The sequence below is a fragment of the Emydura macquarii genome, unplaced genomic scaffold (genome assembly GCF_026122565.2).
Source record: "Emydura macquarii macquarii isolate MOO-44397 ecotype Brisbane River unplaced genomic scaffold, CSIRO-AGI_Emac_v2 contig_1451, whole genome shotgun sequence".
NCBI lineage: Eukaryota > Metazoa > Chordata > Testudines > Chelidae > Emydura > Emydura macquarii.
The window spans coordinates 25,938,243-25,957,795 of record NW_027131588.1 but is presented as its reverse complement, the minus strand read 5'-3'; the positions used below and the strand labels follow the sequence as shown (position 1 = coordinate 25,957,795).

Here is a 19,553-nt window from a genome sequence, read left to right as displayed (position 1 = left end):
ATTAAAGCTGCTAAGCACCAGTACCTTTTGTTAAAAAAAATCAGGAAATGCCAGTTAAGGTGGCTGCAGCAACATCCTGTGTATTTTACGATATACGTTTAACAAACAGAAATATTGAGCCACACAGCTGCGAAAAACAAAAATAGTAGCAAGATGATAACACGAGCCTTAACTTTTCCACTTTCCGGCTCTTTGAAGGTTAACTCGTGCATCCCATTCCTTAGCACTGCATCAGGCAAGTAGCTCCTAGCTGGCCGGGGATGTAACGCGGGGACAGTGTCAGGAGGGGCGGGAGCCATGTGGCTCGGTCAGGGCGTCTGTGTTCTCCCCTCTGCCTGCACGTCCGGACTAACTGCAGCGGTATCAGGCAGCTTGTCCAGGCTTAACAACGCTGCTGGTGCTAGCCCATGGCTGGGACAAGAACAACGATGGAAAGTACGAGACACGCCGCCCGGCCCCGGCCCCGGCCCCGGCCCCCACCCCGCTCACTCCTCTGCCCCACGGGCCGGCGGGGCTGCTGTCCTATCCCACTGTGCGTTAAGGCTACCAACTCTTCCCCGCCACCCTCCAGCCCTGACCGCCTGGGGTCATGCAGCGTGCTCCCGGGGGAAGGTATGTTCCGGCGGGGACCTTCTCCAGCCGCTCCGTGCCCCCCGCACTGCACCAGGGCACTGGCGGCCGGGCCGGGCCGGGCCGGGCCGGGCAGGGCGGCCGGGCGCGGCCCAGTCCCGTCGCGCTCTCTGCAGCAGCAGCAGCAGCAAAGCTGAATGAACGTGGCCGGCTGGGAGCCGCGGGGTTTGCAGGAGCTGCGGGCGGGCGGGGGAGGAATGGGCCCGGGGCTCCCGCCGCCGCCCTGGGAGTCGGGGCGGAGAAGAGGAGGCGGAAGCGCCGGGCGGCGGAGCTCGGGCTGTGCCCCCCCCTCGGCGGGGCGGGGCGGTGCCGGCCTGCTGTCCCCCGGCTACCGTGACCGTCTATTTCCTCTTCCTCCCTGCGTGCAGGAGCGGCGGCTGCCGGGCTAGGGAGGGACGGGGCTGGGAGGGGGGAGGCGGCGGCGCGGCGGAGCTGTGTCCGGCGGCGGGAGGCGCCCAGACCCAGCCCCGGGCCGGGAAGACTAGCGGCGGCCGCGGCGCAGCGGAAGCGGGGCTGCGGGAGCAGGGGAAGGGAAGGGGAAGGAAGGCAGGAAGGAGGCGGGGGGCGGCGCTAGGAGCCGGCGGGGCCCGAGAGTCACCGTGTCACGGCGCCCGGGAAGCTGCTGGATCCGCCCCCTGGAGAGGCCGGGGCCGCCGCAACCGACCCCCCGCGCCCGCAGCCTGCTGCCCGCTCCGGACGTAGCGCGCGGGGCCCAGGCCGAGCGGCGCCGAGCAGCCAGGGGAGCCCGGGACGGGCCTGGGCCGCCGCCTCGGAACTAGGATGTCCCGACATGAAGGTGAGGGCCGGGCCGGGCCAGGGCCTGCCGCGGAGGGCCCCCGCCGGCCCGGGGATCGTCATGGCGGCGCAGCCCAGAGCGGGGTCCGGGGCGGCGGAGGCCCCGGGGCGGCCGGCCGGGGGTAGGGCGGCGGCTGGGCAGCTTTGCAGTGTCATGGGGGAGCCGTGTCCGTTACGGGCAGGCCCCGGCCCCGCGGCGGGACCCGAGCGGCTGCTGCCGGCGGCTCCTGGCCCAGCACGGGGCAGGCGGAGGGGCCTGGCGCGGCCTAGCCCGGCCCAGCCGCCAGTAACGGGCCTGGGGCGGGTTACCCCCGCTGAGCGGAGCGCCTGGGGCCTGGTGGGGCGAAAACTCCCTGGCGGGGGTTTGATGATGCCGGCCCCCTTCCTCGGTGTGCCGGGGACATGGCCGCCGCCGGGGGGAGCAGGGCGGGGACGGGGCAGGGCTGTCGGCGGGCCGGGGGGGGGACGACACTGGGCAGGGTGAAGGAAGCACAGAGGACGTGGGTGCGGGACGCCTGGGGACGGGCAGCAGAGTGCATGTCGTGCGGGGTGTAACTGAAGGGTGTGGGTGGGTGCGGATGGGCCTTGCAGGCTGCAGGAAGGCTGGGTGTGTATGGGGGTGGTGAATAGGTGTGCAAGGTGTGTTGGGATGTAAGAGGAATGGCAGAGCTGTGTGTCTATGGCCTGGGGGTGGTGGGGGAAGGAGAATCACGTGTGGCATGGGGTGCAGAGTTCCTGTGTGTGGTGGTGGTGGTGGTGGTGAGACAGATGTGTTCATGCCCACATGTCACAGTGGGAAGGGTCTAGGAATGTACTGCATGTGGCACAGGGGAGGGGAGCAATGTGTGAGGGCAGGGACTGCCTGTTGGCAGAAGGGTGGCATGCTTCTGTGAGGAGGATGCAGGTGTGTGCTGGAGAGAGATGTTTAGAAAGTGTTTTCCTGTGAACGTGCGGGGTGGAAGATATTGCACAGCAGGTGAAGGACAGGTTCGTGCATAGGTTTGGTGCGCAGAGAGGTCTTCATGTATTGTTCTGCATTGGGAGTATTGTTTGGGGTCTTGCTTTGGGACTAGCTGATATTTTGGTAATTTTGGCAGGTTGTGAACTTTTAATATTCTAATCTTCAATGTTGAGAAGGAAATGAATGTAGATGTGTTAACTTTTCTTAACCCTTTCAAAATGTGAACAGTGATTTGTTATGTACATAAGTAGAGAAGATGATGTTTTAGATACATACTCTTGTCCCTTTGTCTTCTTTATTGCTATTAGTGAGGTAAGTGGCTAGTTAAGGATTAATCAAAAGCAGCAATGAGAAGGAAGGAGAGAAGAACACAGAAGGCAAAGCAGGGAATGTATGTGGAAAGAAAAGGAAAATGTAATAGCATGGATGTCTGTAGGGAGAGTTTTTCTCACTTTTGGATAGTTGGGTTAACATCAGATCTTGAAGAAGCTCCTGGTAATAGGAGATTTCATCCAGGTTATTGTTTCTTGAGGGGATATCCTCAGCACCTAACATGGTAAAAAGTTATCTCCTATCTCCTTTTGCTTAAAGAGGGATGATCTTTGTCTTCCCAGTGATATAGAAATAATCTTTTTACATTAGGCTGGCCTCTGAAGAGATACTGGAATAGAGGTGTCTACATCTGGTCTTGATAGACTGTTTGATTGACAATACAGTGGGAAAGTTCAGAATTTGGGAAGTAATGTTACAGGCTTCCTGTCCGAGGATATGTAACTTAGATGCAGGACTGCAGTACGTGTGATGGAGATTGGTGTCCATATTCCTCACTGGGCCCTATGATTTGCTAATTTAGCGGAGTACAGTTTTACTGTAGTATTGAGATTTTTTTTGTTTGGAGTAAGAGGAGGGACTGTTGAGTACTAGAAAAAATTGCCTAGGGAGGTTGTGTCATTGGAAGTTTTTATGAACAAGTTAGACAAACACCTGTCAGGAATGGTTTAGTTATTACACAGTCCTGCCTTTGGTACAGGCAGGACTAGATGACTTTTAGAGGTTCTTTCCAGTCCTACACTTCTGCAATTCTATGATTGTTGTTGAGCTTTTAGTCTGTCACACCAAATCCTAGCTCAGTCTCCTCAGTTGATAGAATATATTCTTTCTATCTTTCTCTGGGTATGGATGGCTTTATATAGAAGTAGTTAAGCACACAGCAAAATGGGGGTTAATCTCAGAGTTGCTTTCTGAATTGTTTTTGTTGGAAGATGTATTCTGTAAATTGGTGGTTCTCAAACTGTAGTGCATAGACCACATGGTGGTATGTGGCTTTAAAATATAGTGTCAGGATAAGAACTCATAACTGCGCTGATGAAAATTGCAAAGGTGGTATGTCAACTGCTTTTGAATTTCATTTGATGCACATTAGGTCTTACAAACATTTACAACATTTGTCAGATTTTAATATTTGATAAAAGGGTATTTCACCCTTGAAGTTAGTATTTTACTGGGGGACAGGAATCTTATAAACAGAATTTTTATAAACATGTCTCCTGTGGTATATATTGTGAATTTCCTAAAATTACATGAGGTTTCAGGTTACTAGTATGGAATAACATGTTATTTCCAAAGTGGGATTTTGGTGATGAGTAGGGAGAATTATTTTAACTAAACAAGGTTAATATTTGTGATTTTTCTTAAAATCTGACAAACCAATGTTTCTTCTTTCAAGTTATACTTGGTTACTTTTGAAAATGGAAACCAACACTTTTTCCTATTAGGTTGCAGGATGATGTGAGGTTTGGTAACTTCATATTGTGGATGTATTCCTCTCAAAGTAAAAACAAAATAGAAAATACTGCTGCTACAACTTGGTATGATTCATTTTATAGGAACCTAGTTAATCTTTTAGTCTTTCTGTTGGTTGTCTCTTTATCCAGCACTTCATGCAGTATATTCAAATTGTTTTATTATATTGATAGTTTAAATCTGAAATTAATTGTAGGATTAAAAATAGTGGATTTCTTTTTACTGTATTAGAGAGCCATTCTCTAGTTTAGAGAACTTGCTTTCCATTATGAGCCTGATGTGACACTACCATCCTGTCCAAAATCCTCAAAAAATGTCATTCCCACTTTAGATCTTGCATGTGTGGTCTGTGGTCAGCAAACAATTTCTGGTCCAAATTTGAGTTGATTGAGAGAAGCTGCTTTGCGTTACAAGACTCAGGAAAAAACAACAACCCAGGCTTTAATCATGTTTAGAAAATTATATATTTGCTGTTTTCTCTTCAATATTGTTTTGTACTAGCAATTTTAAATGAGATTTATTTGAGAGATCTTGGTGAAATCTTGAACACTGGACTAATTCTGAAGTGGGGAAGGGCCTGTTTGGGAACTAGATGCTGTAGAACGTAGAATGTCTGAATGGTCCACTGGGTTTTAAAAAGGACATGAAATGACTGGTGATCTAAGCTTACTTTCAACTAATGTCTGTGGCCCTCTTCCTTGTTATAGTCTATGGAATGTAAACTAATTGTTAAAGAAATGGGAAAAATTACAGCCTGCCTCCCAGTTATGCTCTTATCTGGTACCTGGTGGAAAAAGCATCAAACTCTCTTACCTTGTGTCTCTTCTTCCAGACTCCACCAAATGGAGACCAGTGAAATTTTCATTACTGTAACTCTGTCCTGAGATATTGGTTCTTGGCTTCAGTGACTGCCAGCAGTGCTACTAGGAGAAATTGTCACTGTTACACCTCCCTTCCCAAAGAACCTGACCCTGCTAATTTTTTACCCATCCTTGACTCCATTCTGCATTTTGTATAAGAGAAATAGCTATCTCCTGTTTCCTTGCTCTTGGATCATACTGTCATCCTTGTTTCACTCAGGTCTCCTGAGGAGGAGCAGAGTGCAAATTCTGCTGTAGCTCTCCAATGGAGAGACTCTAGCTCTCCTCATTCAGGGGTATGTGGAGATGTGATTTTCAGTGGCTTGCATGGGGCATAGCAGGTGGAAGGAGAATCTTCACATCCTCCCATGCAGGATGGTAGACGTCAACATCTACAGACACATCCCCCCAGGAAGGGGCTGGCAAATTTTTTATATCTGTGGATGGGTACGTAGGATAGCATTTTCCTCCATGGCTATAGACCTTTGATCACAACGGGGACGGAGGGAGGCAGGAAAATAATGACACTTGAAAGAAAGTTGGAGAATCATGACTTCCATGAGCTCTATTAGAAAAGTTGCACACTATTTATGTAAAACTAGTGTGTTCTAGGATTTATATTGTTATATCATGTATTCAGGTGAATAGTAGGGAGATGATAGTCATGATCATCAGTAGATCCCAACACAAGCACTGGATTCCAACTTCCCTTACCCAGCAATTCTTATAACCCTCTGCAGCTGCTAAGCATCACATAACTTTTTCCTATCCCTGTCTCAGAGTGCCAGCAGAGCTTCAAAATGCCACGTGTTTTTCCTGGTGTTGATGGATCCTGAAACACTCCTAGCTAACCACCTGGCCTTCTCAAGTCATCCGCCTCAAGTTTGAAAGAACAGCTGTAAGCTTTAGTAGTGTCAACATAGGGTCAATGGTTCTTGCTGACCAACAAAGCTTCCCAGTTAGTCCTTTGGACTTCAGGAGGTCTGACGGAGTCAAAGCTGCAAGCAGGAACAGAAATGAAGCTATGGAGCATAAGAGAGAAGAAAAGAAGTGGGGAGCTGGCAGAGAAGGTGTGGACCCAGGGACCGGTAGAGTTCTGATAGCTTCTACACTGTAACCTGTGAAGTTCATTCTCCCTGGATCCAGTAGAGCTTGGGGACTCTGTGGGACATCTGCTCCATGGTTCCCGGTGCATTCATAAACCATGTAAATACATAAATCCCAGATAAGCCAACTTTGTTATGGTTAAGTACATATCAGTAACTTAAAGGTAAACATGCATTTAAAAAAAACCTGTGGCTATTTTTTTAAAATCACACTGTTAGAAATTGAAGAAATGTATTGTTAAGGTTAAACATACATTTGAAAGTCTCTTAAGGCATAGGTAAGTCACGAGAATAACCTTAATTGTTCCCCTACAGTGGTCTGGGACAACCAGAAACTGAGACAATTAGGTGCTCAGGTTGGTCAGCATGATATAAAAGCATAAATAGATTTGATCTCTAACAAACTTTAATTCTGTTGGTGACAACAAGAAGTGGAATGTTTCCCTTTATTTGTACAGTGGCTGTGCCATACGTAGTCCATAGAAAGACACTACAAGTTCCTGACTAAACAAATAGCACATTAAAGGCAGTCATTCTCTACTCTTTATTAAGATTTCATGTCCCATCAATTACAAAAATGTCACTAAACAAAGAATTAGTGTACCTTTATATGCAAACCTCTGAGACCCAGATAAGGAATCTATAGCATTTATATGAATAAGGCAAAGCTAGTGTGTTGAAGAATCAATTTACCAACAGAGGCATCTATGCATGAAACCAGTTTTAAAATTAGTACTTTTGTGGTGCACATTTTCAATTCATCACTTACATCTTCCTCAACTTTAAGATTGTTATTCCAGAAATACATCTTCCCAAAATTAGCCTCGCCTGCAAATTTCTTAAAAACCTTTTGTAGGAAAATTTAAGAGAAGAGGCTAGTAGTTATATGGCCACTGTATTAGCATAGTGACTTTTCCAATTTAATAGTAACACTTAACTCTTATATAGCGCTTTGATCTGATTATCTCAAAATACTTGATATGGGTGGGCTAATGTTACTCTGAGAACATGTTTAGGCCTATAATCAAAGTTAAGTGTAGTATCTGAAAATGAGTCAGCATTGTAGTTCAGGTAGTGAGAATTATGGTTAGGGAAAAGGGAATGTAGTGCTAAACCTAAACAACTGCAAAACTAATTAGAAGTATGGGAAACAGAATAATTCTCTGTATTTAAAAAAAACTGAATCAGTGGAAAACTCAATCAGCCTTGGAAATATACAATGTTTGACAAATGCACTTGCCAATAATATTTTCGTTGGCAGGTGGGCACTTACCCATTAATTTTATGTTTCACAGTATTTAAGCTTTTTTTTTTTTTTTTTTTAATCTATGTTTCTGGCCCTTTTGGTGGCACAGAAAACTTCTGAATGTGAACCAATGCACTGCGGTCTTCCTGAATCTGCAGAAAGGGACTTAAAATAACAGAGAGTTGTAAGAAGACTCTTTCTGTCAGATCTGGAATGAGAACCAAAGTATTGTCATGGATCAAAAGCTGGCGAGGAGACAGAAAACAAAGAATGGGATTAAATGGTCAATTTTCATGCTGGTAAAAGGTTAACAGTGGAATGCCAGAAGGTCTCGTACTAAGTCCAGTGTTGTTTAATATACTTATGAATGACCAAGGAAGGGGAATGAGTAGTGAGGTAGCAAAATTTTCAGATGAGGCAACATTATTTAGATTAGTTAAGAAAGGAGAAGACCCTCAGGAATTTCAGAGACCTAAAGAAGCTCAGTGAATGCACAGCACTGTGGCAAATGAAGTTCAGTGTCAATAAATGAACAGTAATGCACAATGAAAGGGAAAATTTAAGCTACTTGTGCACCTTCGAGGTTCTAAATTAGTTGCATCAGCTCAGGAAAGGGGCCTGGGTTTCTTTGTAGACAGCTCAGTGAAGATGTTTGCTGTGTGGCTGTGGTCAAAAAAGCAAATGATGCATAATGACTGGGATGCAGAATAATATGGAAAATATTACATGCAAACTACATACGAGAATTTTAAGGTAGCAAAGTCAGCACTCAGAAGTTGGGAACTACCAGATTTCGAGTTGCCTGTGAAAGCTTGTCATCTTTGTGTAAATTAATTCAGATAGTCTTTAATTACACGATCACATTCTACTTTTTCCACAGGACCCTTGCTTCTTTGAGTGTACTGGGTACATGGTGCTCACTGAATGAGCAGCTACCTAATATTTTATCCTTGTTCAGTGTGTGAAACCGTACTTTATTTAGTGCACACCATCCAAACCCTGCTCTAAATACAGATTCATTTCCTGATTGGGTTTCTCTATGGCACTCATTACTAAAGTATCTGAGTCCTTCACGGATATTAATGAATTTATTTTCACAACACCCATATGAGATGAGGTGGTGATATTATCCCCATTTTACAGATGGTGTCTGAGGCACAGAGAGATAAAGGCCAAAAATATCCATAAATTTTGGATGCTCAATTTGAGGCTCCCAGGGCATGATTTTTTCAGAGTGGTTGCATTTTATAGCACTTCATATGTTTAAAGTACTGCTCCCACTGACTTCAGTTACTGTTATGAGTGCTGCACTCTGAACTCTTAAGTTGGATACCTAGAAAATGGGGAATACACAGCTAGTGGCCACCTGTGAAAAGTTTGGTTTTAAGTGACTTGCCTAGCATCTCATAGGAATTCTGTGGGAGAGGCAGGGATAGAATCGAATTATCTGAGGCAACATTCAAATGCTTTTTACCATAAGAACATCCTTTCTCTTCCTGTAGTCCTCTACCTTATTCACAATACACTTCCAACTTCTACAATAATGAGGAAAGGGTTCGGCAAACAACAACTTCATTCACTACATAACTTGGATTCATCCCTTGAGCAGATCCATTTGGTGCACTGAAACATGCAGGGGCCTTGTGGAAAAAATAGAATGTGACCATGTAATTAATGACTAGATCGTAATATATTTATTCTCAAGGAGGCTGAATTAAAATTGCTTGGACAACCTTAATTCTGGCACATCTAGCTTTTTGGTGCTTGACTTTGTAATCTTACTATTTTTTTAATGTATTTTGTGTGTAATTTTCTAGATTTTTAAAAATGCAAACTAAAACAAATTCCATTGTCTGCAGTCATAGTGACACCAGCATGGGTCATAGGCAGGGTTGGAACCTTTAGATCCACCTCACAGATCTGTGCCATTTGTGCTAATGGAGTCAGTGGTAGTAGTAGTAGGTTTTCATCCTCTCTGTGGACCAGTTGCTAGAGGATAATAAGATGTGTGTTTTGCCGATGGGCTTCATACATATTTGCTGACAGCAGAGAAGTGTTGATGTTCAGGAATCTTTGAGTTCAGTGCCAGATTCTGGAGGGGAGTGTGCTCTAGCCGACACAGACCCTTCTGCTTCTGTTCTGTCATCCCTTCCCTTTCAGTGCCACTCTTGTTTCTTCTCTTCCCCTGCCTTTTTGTCCCAGTCTCCTTGCCTCGCCATTCCAATCTCCAAACCCAAAGCATGGAGGTACTGAGATTCTCAGTGAATTGTTCGTAAAGTTTTTTTTTTTTAACATAAGCAAAATAACATTTTTCCCTAATTTTGTCTTGAAATAGCTGAATCATTTTAAGTGAAACTTTTGCAAAAAATGTAGCCTGAGGTGGATACCCAGCATGGAAAATTTCAACCTGGATGATTAAAAGCTGGCAAAGTCATAAGCATTAGGAAGGGCCAGGCAACCTTAACTGTAGGTGGAGCTATCAGCTCTCCCTGCAATAATGCCATGATATAAACTGACAAAGTAGCCTCCTCTGGAATCCTGTGTTTAGTGTGATCACCTCATCACAGAAAGTTTATTGCAGAATTAGAGGAGGGTGACGAGACTGATTAAGGGCATGGAAAAATTCTTATGTGAAGAGCAATGAAAAAATTGGGATTGTTTACCTTAGCAGTGAGATAAATAAGAAGGGACATAAAAATATGTAAAATGAATGGTAGATCAGGAGCTTCTGTTTTTCCTGTTGCCTAGCATAAGAAGAAAGGAAATATTCAATGAAATGAAAGCGTGGCAGATTCAAAACTGATAACAGGAATATGTCTTCTATTTGACACTGCGTGGAAGACTGCTTTGAAATTTCAGTTGATGCAGAACATGATGGTCTGCTCAATACTCTTATTTACTTCATACTTCTAGGTGCAAATCAAGGTTTGACCTGCTGTATAAAGCTTTAAATGGCCTAGTTCCTAGTTACTTCCTCAGTTGATTTCAGCTAATTGTGATGTTCAGACTGACAGCCTCCTAATTCAAATGGCAGGGCATTATTACAAAAGTGCCTTTGACTCCAGTAATATTTTATATTACCTGTATAGAACATCTGTAGATCTCAAATTGCTTTTTAAAGGTGAGTGCTGGTTATTGTCCTCATTGGATAGATGAGAAGCTGAGATCTAGAGAGTGTGTTAATTTTATTTCTGCTCAGTAGTGAGCCCAATATAAACAATATTGATTTGGCAGTTAGTTTTACAGCCGGATGCCCTTCCTGCCGCCAGGATGCTGCGATGGACTTGTGGTGTAACAAAGAAGGATAAGATAAGGAATGAGTGCATTCGAGGGACTCTGAAAGTGATAGAGGTAGCATCAAAGTTGAAGGAGAAGAGATTGAGATGGTATGGACATGTAATGCAAAGAGGCGAGGACCATGTGATGAGAAGAGTGTTGGAAATGGAGCTCCCTGGACCACGGAAGAGAGGAAGGCCAAAGACCCGTTGGAAGGATGTGCTGAAGAGAGACATGGAAAGTGTTGGACTTAAGATAGAAGATACACAAGATCGTATCGGATGGGGAAGGACCATAATGAACTCTTTTGGCGACCCTGCTTAGTGCGGGAAAAGCTGTAAGAAGAAGAAGAAGTGAGCCCAAATTTGTTGGGCCTTTCAGCGCATTCTGCAAAGCTTATGTAGTTTCCCAGGCTTTCTCTGAGGGATGTAGGTAGAGCTCCTCTGGGGAAAAGGTTTGGGTTGGGTGCATGGGGGGATTTTATGTTGATATTTCTTCCAGTTAAATTCTTAAGTTTGTATATTTTTAAAATTGTGCCTAGAATGTATCTTGGCTAGGCCTATTGTATAAACTCTCATTTGTCTCCGTGTAGTAGTTTTTACTGCCTTATTCATCTCAGTGTGGTGGTTTTTATGGTATGTCTTAATTGATTCCATCAAAAATGCTTTGTTTAGAACTTCCAGAAGACTTAGAACCTCTTCCTCTTCTCCCTAAACCTTCCTCCCACTTCTTGAGCACTGGTACACAGCAGGATAAATCTTTTATTATTTTTATTATTTGCATTATGGTAGTGCCTAGAAGTTGTAGCAGACATTGGTGGCCCCATTGCATTAATCACTCTACATATGTGTAGTAAGACACATTCCCTGTGCCAAAGAGCGTACAGTGTAACCAGACAAGACAGACCAAGGATGGAAGAAAGGAAGCATTATTATTCTCCTAGCCTTTTATTTTTGTTTTAATAGATGGGGAATTGAGGCATAGAGAGATTATCACTTGCCTGAGGTCACACTAGGGAGTCTGTGGCAGAGCTGGGAATTGAACCCAGATCTCTTCAGTCCCACTGCAGTGTCTTATAACCACAAGCCCATGCTTTCAAATCTTCATGATTTGTCAGGAGTTTCAAATGTATGCTGGTTTTTCTAGTTTCAGTTGTTACTTCATGCAAACCTGCTTCACTATTTAGTATTTTAGATTTGGAATCTAACTTTTGTAATAACTTGGAGCTTCAAAATGGCGTGTTTTGTGACTGCATTCAGTTTTGATCACCGTACTCACCATTTAAAAAAAAAAAAAAGAAAAGCTAATAACAAATAGAGGGGACATGTAATTATAGAAATTTGTCAGAAAGAGTGCATCCCACCAGTAACAAAGTAGAGCACAACACTCAATCTGGGTTGTAATTCCATTTTTTTTCCTTACCTCAGGTCAGATTTGGTCCTCCCCCATCACTTCTACCATTTCCTGGTGCCTGAATTGTCTTTTTGGAAGGCAGTGTTTCTTGTCTTGAGTGACAAGAGGTGCTGTCTTTGGTAGAATAAATTGTTTCTTTTCTCTTCCTTATATTTTTGTGTTTGATCTTTTCTCTCGCGTTTTGTTGTCCCCAAATTCCTTTTGCCACTATCCCTTTTTTCCTTGCTCTCCTTTGCTGTGCTCCCTATAACTCTCTTTCATCCCCACAAGTTTTTCTAGGGTGAGCTTTTCAAAGGCGCCTAAGGGTTTTAGCTACCTAAGTCCCATTGAAATTCATTTAGTGTTGTGTGCTTAACTCCCTTAGGCCCTTGAATAGCTCAGCCCTAGTGTGTGCTGGAAGACCAACTAAGTCTGGTGTACATTAGGAAACATCACCAAAAATGTTCCTAAGGAAAAGGTGCCTCGCCTCCCGCTTATAAAATGGTTTAAGGCTAGTATAGCATAGAGAAAATGGTGTTAGTGTTGAAAACAGGCTTGTCCAAGCTGCACTACCACTGAAACAGTCTTAAATTAGTTTGTAGGAATTTTTTGGCTGAAAGCCATTTTCAGCAATAGATATATATTTCCTAGCGTAGACAAGGCTCCTTAGCATCACCCTTGTTAGCCTAATGAGAGTAACGCCAATATCATTCTTGGTTGAGCCTCTGTTGGCCAACTATCTTAGACTGTGTTTGCACCAGAAAATTTAATGGGTGGGATAGAAACAGTTTAGGCACAGAAAGTTCAGTATGCCTGATTAGTGTCCTGAACCATTTTAGTTTTGTTCCACATCTATACTAGTAGTCTTCTAACAGTTTCAGTTGTGACCTTCTGTGGGTTCCTATCCCACATTTACCAGTACAGCTTCCAGAAGCAATGAGTTCTTGGAGATTTCAAAGTCCATAGGTGTATTGTGAGATAATAGTGGGAGGATTCTTAAACTGTTTGTGGTATTATGCCAGTAACTTCTGTCTACGCTGCAAAGAAATGACTCTGGTGGAAACAGTATTCAGATTGGCTGGCTATTCTTGGGAAACTTAAGAAAAAAAAAAACAAAAAACCTCCCACCGATTCCAACACCTGTTCCTCTGAATGGGAATAAAACTGCTGGGAATCCTAGTGTGTACAAGGCATCTAGTGAAATCTGCAAACCAATTCTAATGACAACTCTGGTTAAAAACTGGTCTGGCTGCCAGAGCCTGTCTACACTAGGGTTTCCAGCAGTTTTACCTCCAGTTCAACGGAGCTGGTATTAGAATTGTTGAGACTCTCTTTAGTAAACTTTCCCAGAGTAGACAAGGCTGCTGAAAGCCAGATTAATCCAAACACTATTTGGCACATCTGTACATTGTTTGAAGTACTTGTGTCTGGATGCATGTGATGTTTTACCAGAATGTTGGATTACCAGTTGGTTTTTAGAGTGGTAAATATCGCTAGTGTATGCAAGACCTTAATGAGCGGCAGAGACAGACTTTTGGCTTATTGGAGGTTGGCAGAAATGAGGCCTGTTATTCACCAGCAGAGTTCCTCCAATGGTAGCTGTGGTGGAATCTACTGTAAACAGGGCACAGGTGTTCTTATTATGATGTATAAGCCTCTCTCCCAGCTTCCCCCGCACATGTTATAGACAAAGCCAGTGAGCAGTTACGTTGCTGTTTCCCACACCCCCAGTGCTATTCCTTTCAACGTAACCATGGATTGATTAGATTAGGTATAGTATTCAGTATGTAGAGAAATATGGAAAGATGTTTTAAGGAATTGTTAGAAGGTATAATTCAAGATCAAAAATAAACTTTAAGATGTAAATAGGTATTGATGACTTAAGGACACTTAAGCTTTATAAAAGACGTTATTTTAGTTACATCTTACAATTTTTGAAAAGTATGGAAATGCAGTTATGGTATTTGTCCCCTGTTAACTGCCATTGTGTGCATTGTCTGTGGAAGATGAAAATACCTATGCTAAGTTAAACACTCAAATGCTACATACCTGGGTGATTTCATCCACAAACTATCACTTCTGCTATTGGATGTAACCACCTCTTCATCTGTTTTAAGAAGCTGATAGTTTGTTAATTTTTAGTTAGATCCATTGTGGATATAAGTTGCATGATGTGTGTAGTTGACTGGTCACTGGTATAAGGTCACTCACGTGAGTATATTTTCCAGCACCCTGCTCTCAATTCTTTGGTATCTGCAGCTTTCAAACAATCTGAGTGAAAAAGTTTCTTGCTCTGCACAGTGGATAGAGAAAACAGACGAATGAGAGCTCTAGACTGCAAAATATACTATTTCAGGTCTCTTGTTATGCTGGTAGCAAATTACCAGACAGACTATTATGACACACTATCAGTATGCCCTGTAGGATGCTGTTTTTTCCTCACCCTAGAAGCCTTGCATGAGGAACAGAAAAAGGCTGCTCAGGACCTTACAGAGGATTGCGTTGTAGCAGAGGATGCCCTAAGGGCATCTGACACTTCTGATTCTCGGGCCGGGCCAGTAGTAATAGGCAATGTTGTAAAAGACTATGCCTGCATTCTTCTAGACTGTCATCTGAAGCTCAATCAGAAGTAGAGGATTTGCCTTTTGAGGGACATGCTCTTCATCTTGAAGACTGATGTGTGAAACTGAAAGGCACCAGACCCACTGCTTGCTCCTGGGGACTTTCACAGTCTACTACAACACAAGAGAGTTCACCTGTCCTGCTTTTAGGTAGTTACCAAACACATGAGAAAGGTGGTTCTTCTACTATAGACCTCAGATCCAGCCTCGTCATCAGTATTCCTCCAAAAAGCAGGAATAATCCAAGCCAGGGGCACTGGAGATTTAGCTCAGCAGCCTCTAGAGTTCAGATCTGATGGGATTATTGAGAATCCTGTACCAGAGTTAACAATCTATATTGCACCTCTTCTACTACTAACACAGCTACCCCTCTGGAACTCTTCTACTACTGTGTCCCTTCCCTTTTGAAGTTTCATTTCTCAGCATTAAGGTGCCTGGTATGCAGTTACTTCAGATCAATGAGTGCTGGATATTGTTTGCAATGGTTACATTCCATTTCACACCAAATCTTCAAAACCCATTTTTTCTTCCCTCTTCATGGATCTGTCTTACAAGGCAGAGCGTTTGGAGAAAGTGGAATCTCTCCTCAACAAAGGAGTTGTATAGGATGGCGCCACAGGACCATCCGATCTTTCTAAAAGAATTCAAACCTGTTGGGTGCCATCTGAGTTTACCCTCATGTCACTTAACACTTACGGACTATGGCTATAAAAGGGAGGTGTGGACCATCACAACTACCTCAGTTTCTTCAAGCAAACCCAGGAGCGCTAGATTTTCCAGGTCTGTGAGGAAGATGAGTGTGAATGTACAGAGGCAACACCCATTGTTTTTGTGCAATAAGTAAATCCTGCATTGTCTAGCAAGGATAAATTTGTGAGCTTGCTTTTTTCCAATTGCCTTATTTCAGTAGCACTGTTTTCCTTTAGTTTGTTGGAGTAGAAAATTATCCGCACCACTCTTGCCATGACTTATTTTATTTCTGGAAGATGGCTTTATCATAAAGATTTTTTAGCATAGCAATTTTGCTAGATATTTATTTTAATCAAGCCTTGCTTGCTATGTTAGCAATGAGTTAAAGATGATTAAAAATAATTACTTAGAATAGGTAAACTGTGATCCTTAGTTCAGTGATGATCTGTTGAGCATTTGCCGGTAGTCTATGGAGAGCTGTTGATCATATGGTGTTGGCACTTTTCCTTATTTCAACTACTTCTAGAGGTATCTAGGCCTTTCCCTGTGAAGAATAGCCCAAAGACCTGTAAAAGTAGCTGCAGGAAAAAGGACAAAAGGATGAAAGTCAGTTTAGCCGCCTCTACTTCAGGGTCTTGCTATGTAAGAGGAGAGAGAATAGGGATTAGGGACCATCCTCAGGTACTGGAGTCATCAGAGGGACTGATGTTATTAGCCATCAGTAAGAGAGGAATGCTCAGAAGAGAAGGGGTCAGGGTAGATATGCAGAGGAGCATGTATCTGGACAGCGTATCTAGGAGAGAGTGGAACCAAATGATAGAAAAATATGTGCAGAAGTATGTGCATGGGGGGAATGAAGGGAGAAAGGGATAAAATGGGTGTGAGAGAGAAATGAAATGAAGGGCAAAAATAGACTGTGATAACACTTTTTAAAAAGGACAAAACTCTTTCTGCATTAAAAGCAGCTGAAAATACATAATTACTTTCCTAATATTACTTTTCCATGTAAGTAACTGTTGTGGTTTCAACAGGGATGTTATATGATTGTGAGTGGGAACGGAGTTATTCTGAGTGATAGTGAGTAGGAGTGGACATCCGGTCTTTCCCAAAGGAACCTCTATTAAAATGTGTCCATATTATGAAAATGTTTGAGAACCCCTGGAGTAAGATACCTAACTGATGCAGTGAGGTGGTGGTGGGTTTTTTGTTTTTTTTTGGCATATTCTTTTTTTCTGTGTTCCAGCTCTCATTTTTGCTCATGCCCAAAAATCTAAACCCACAGTTATTTGTACAAGTTTCTAGATCTCTCTCAATGTTTGAGGAAGGTGAGCTCTTTTGTGTAAGCTGTGATTTGATTGGAAATGGTAATTTGAAGGCATATTTAGATTATTAGAAAGGACAGTGATTTTGCGAAATGGCTTATAGAATTAGCACCAAAGCTAGATGATGTTAGGAAGACTCCAATTTCAGCTTCTTGTTTTACTGTAGGTGCTTTTAGTACTCCAGTTAAGGGAGAAAGCTAAACACCTGTTTCCTCCTAGCCTCTTGCAGATTTATTTTCTATTTACTGTATTGTCTCCTTCTATGCAAAACTTGAAGAGTTGAGTGGAGTATGATCTTATATTTGGAATTTTAAATCTGAAATATAATGTTTCTGTTTTCTAATGTTCCCACCATGATTTTCATGCTGGGGTCTCAACTCTCTATAATGAGGAAGGTGCAACTCCTAAAGGGAAGGGTTTTTTGGTCTCACAAGACAGTAGTAGAGGATTGGACTGCTGTCTGGATGAATGGTTTTTCTGTTTTGTTTTCTTTATCTCCAGCTCTGGGACTAGCTGACCAACACTGCTTGCTTGCCAGGTGTTCCCTCTACTAAATCTTAGCTCTTGTCTGGGTTGGAAGAATAGAGGAGGTTGCCCCATGTACTAATTTGGGAAATGTTTAATATAATAAAGCTAAGAACCTGTCCAATAGCTCAAAAAGGAATAAAAACTGGAATTTTTGGATTCCAGAGTTCTAGGTAGTGAATGCTTAAATCGGGTAACTATTTCTATTCAGCCTTAGACAAAGGGGAGAAGAATTTATAAAGGAAGGTGTGATGAATAGCACCATCTACAAATGCATTGTGTTAATATTTTTCTCTCTCTAAGTTAGTGGTTTTCAACCGATGGGCCACTTGCAGCCCAATCATCACACAGTTGCAGCCCATGTAACATCCTCAGGGCCATGCAAGTAGTGTATATATTGTGTGGATGCGGCTCACATAACACATATAGAGTTGCATATGTGGCCCACAGTGATAAATAGGATGAGAACCTCTGCTCTAACTGAAGCACTTGCTGATGGAAGGAGGAAGGTGGTCAAGAGCCAGTGTAGTTAGTGTTGCTGTGTAAGAGCAGGCCATTCCTAAAGCCATAATTTGTAGTTTTGTCTGGAGTCTGAACTGACATACTACATCTGTTTGCATTGCTTGTTCTCCCTTTTTGGTCATCTTTGTTTGTGTTTTGTCTTAACAAAAAGGGTGTTTTTGATTGACATCTGCAAGGATGTTTTCCAAGAAAACAACCTCAAAATCTCACAACACTGAACAGGAAAACAAATGTTTATAACTTCTGTACACTACCACTTTTAAAACTTTCTTAGCGTTGTCATGCATTACATTTTCTCTTGCTATTATTTTTCTCCAGATATAATAGCATATGTTTTCAGAAACCGAATCTTGTTTTGTTGTTTGTCCATATCTCTGTGCAATTTAGGACCCTAAACCTGCACCATTAAAATCAGTGGGTATTTTGCCATTGACTTCAGTGAGCATAGGATCAAGCCGTCAATGCTGTTAGGTATTATTTCTTTGCCCTTGTTGGCGTTCACAACTCCTCCCAGTGTAGTATTCTCTGCAAATAGAATTCACATGCTATTTACCCCACTTCCAGATTAACAAAGATGTTAAATAAAACCATCCCTAATGCCAGTAGTCCTTATGCAACGGTCTCAAGTTGCAGATTAGGTTGGACATTAGGAAAAAGTTTTTTACTGGAGGGTGGTGAAGCATTGGAATGGGTTAACCATCCTTACAGGTTTTTAAGCTGAGGCTTGACAAAGCCCTGGTTGGGATGATATAGCTGAGGTTAGTCCTGCTTTGAGCAGGGGTTGGACTAGATGACCTCCTGAGGTCCCTTCCAACTCTAATATTCTATGATTCTATGATTCTATGATTATGCTGCCACACTAGAGCTCTCCCTGAACGCTGTGTCAGTACATTGCTATTTATAATTGCTCTGTGTTTACAGTACTTCAGCCAGCTTTCTTCTTGTGACAAGGGTCAAAGCCAAGTCCTTTTGAATTTATTTTAAGATAAGGTTTTTTTTGAGCCATTATAACAAATACTTTACTAAAAATCCAAATACGTTTGATCAAATGTGGTCACATTGTTCACCAATTATTGTTGTTCTGTCAAAAATAAGCACTGCTTATTCTAGATGTTTAGCTAAATTACATGTCAAACAATCTGTGAGGATGTTGAGTTTTTTTGTTAGAAATGCAACTGTACCTGGTAATATGGGTATGATGAGCCCATGCAGTGTTTGGTGGAAGTACTTAATGATTGTTGCCCGTTTTTCTTTAAATAAGTCAGTGTCTTGCATGTTGTGCGCCAAGGTCAGCCCAATTATCAAGTGTTCCTTAATTAAACTGACCCAAAATTTTATTTTGAACCTTCAGTCAGCCCATGTTGTCAATATGTATTTCTTCGCTAATGTGATTTAGAAGCAGCATGAGCAGTCTTCTCTTTTTGTGCTGTTTACTTGTGTGATGGGGTGTACAAACCCCACACTGGGAAAAAGGGGTTAAGGAACAGCCAGCTAGCCCCACCTGACCACAAATGCTTCATCTGGAGAAGTAGTTAAAATAAAATAGAGCAGCTTATTTGGTGGCAGACCAGGGAAGAGAGGAGACCTGCAGCTCCAGGAGATATCTCTCCCTACACAGCTGCCTGAGAGAAGGGAAGACCTATTGCAGACACAGCCTAAATCAGGGGTGGGGAACGTCATTTGGTCCGGCGTATAAGGCCCGCAAAATCATTTGGTCTGGACCTGGCGGCGGGGGGGACTTCGGTGGCAGGCACTGCCCCCGCCCCCCACGGAACCCCGCCACCGCCGTGAAACCCCACCGCCG

The 19,553-nt window shown here is 43.1% G+C and overlaps 1 protein-coding gene across 1 annotated transcript in view; it reads left to right on the top strand.

Annotated features, from left to right (window-relative positions):
• Positions 1 to 873: 873 nt before the first annotated feature.
• KCMF1 (potassium channel modulatory factor 1) overlaps positions 874 to 19,553 on the top strand; it is a 72,854-nt gene continuing 54,174 nt past the window's right edge. The window contains exon 1 of the mRNA XM_067553431.1: positions 874 to 1,426. Within this exon, the coding sequence (XP_067409532.1) occupies positions 1,411 to 1,426 (16 nt within the window). The 5' untranslated portion in view covers positions 874 to 1,410. The remainder of the gene's footprint in view (positions 1,427 to 19,553) is intronic.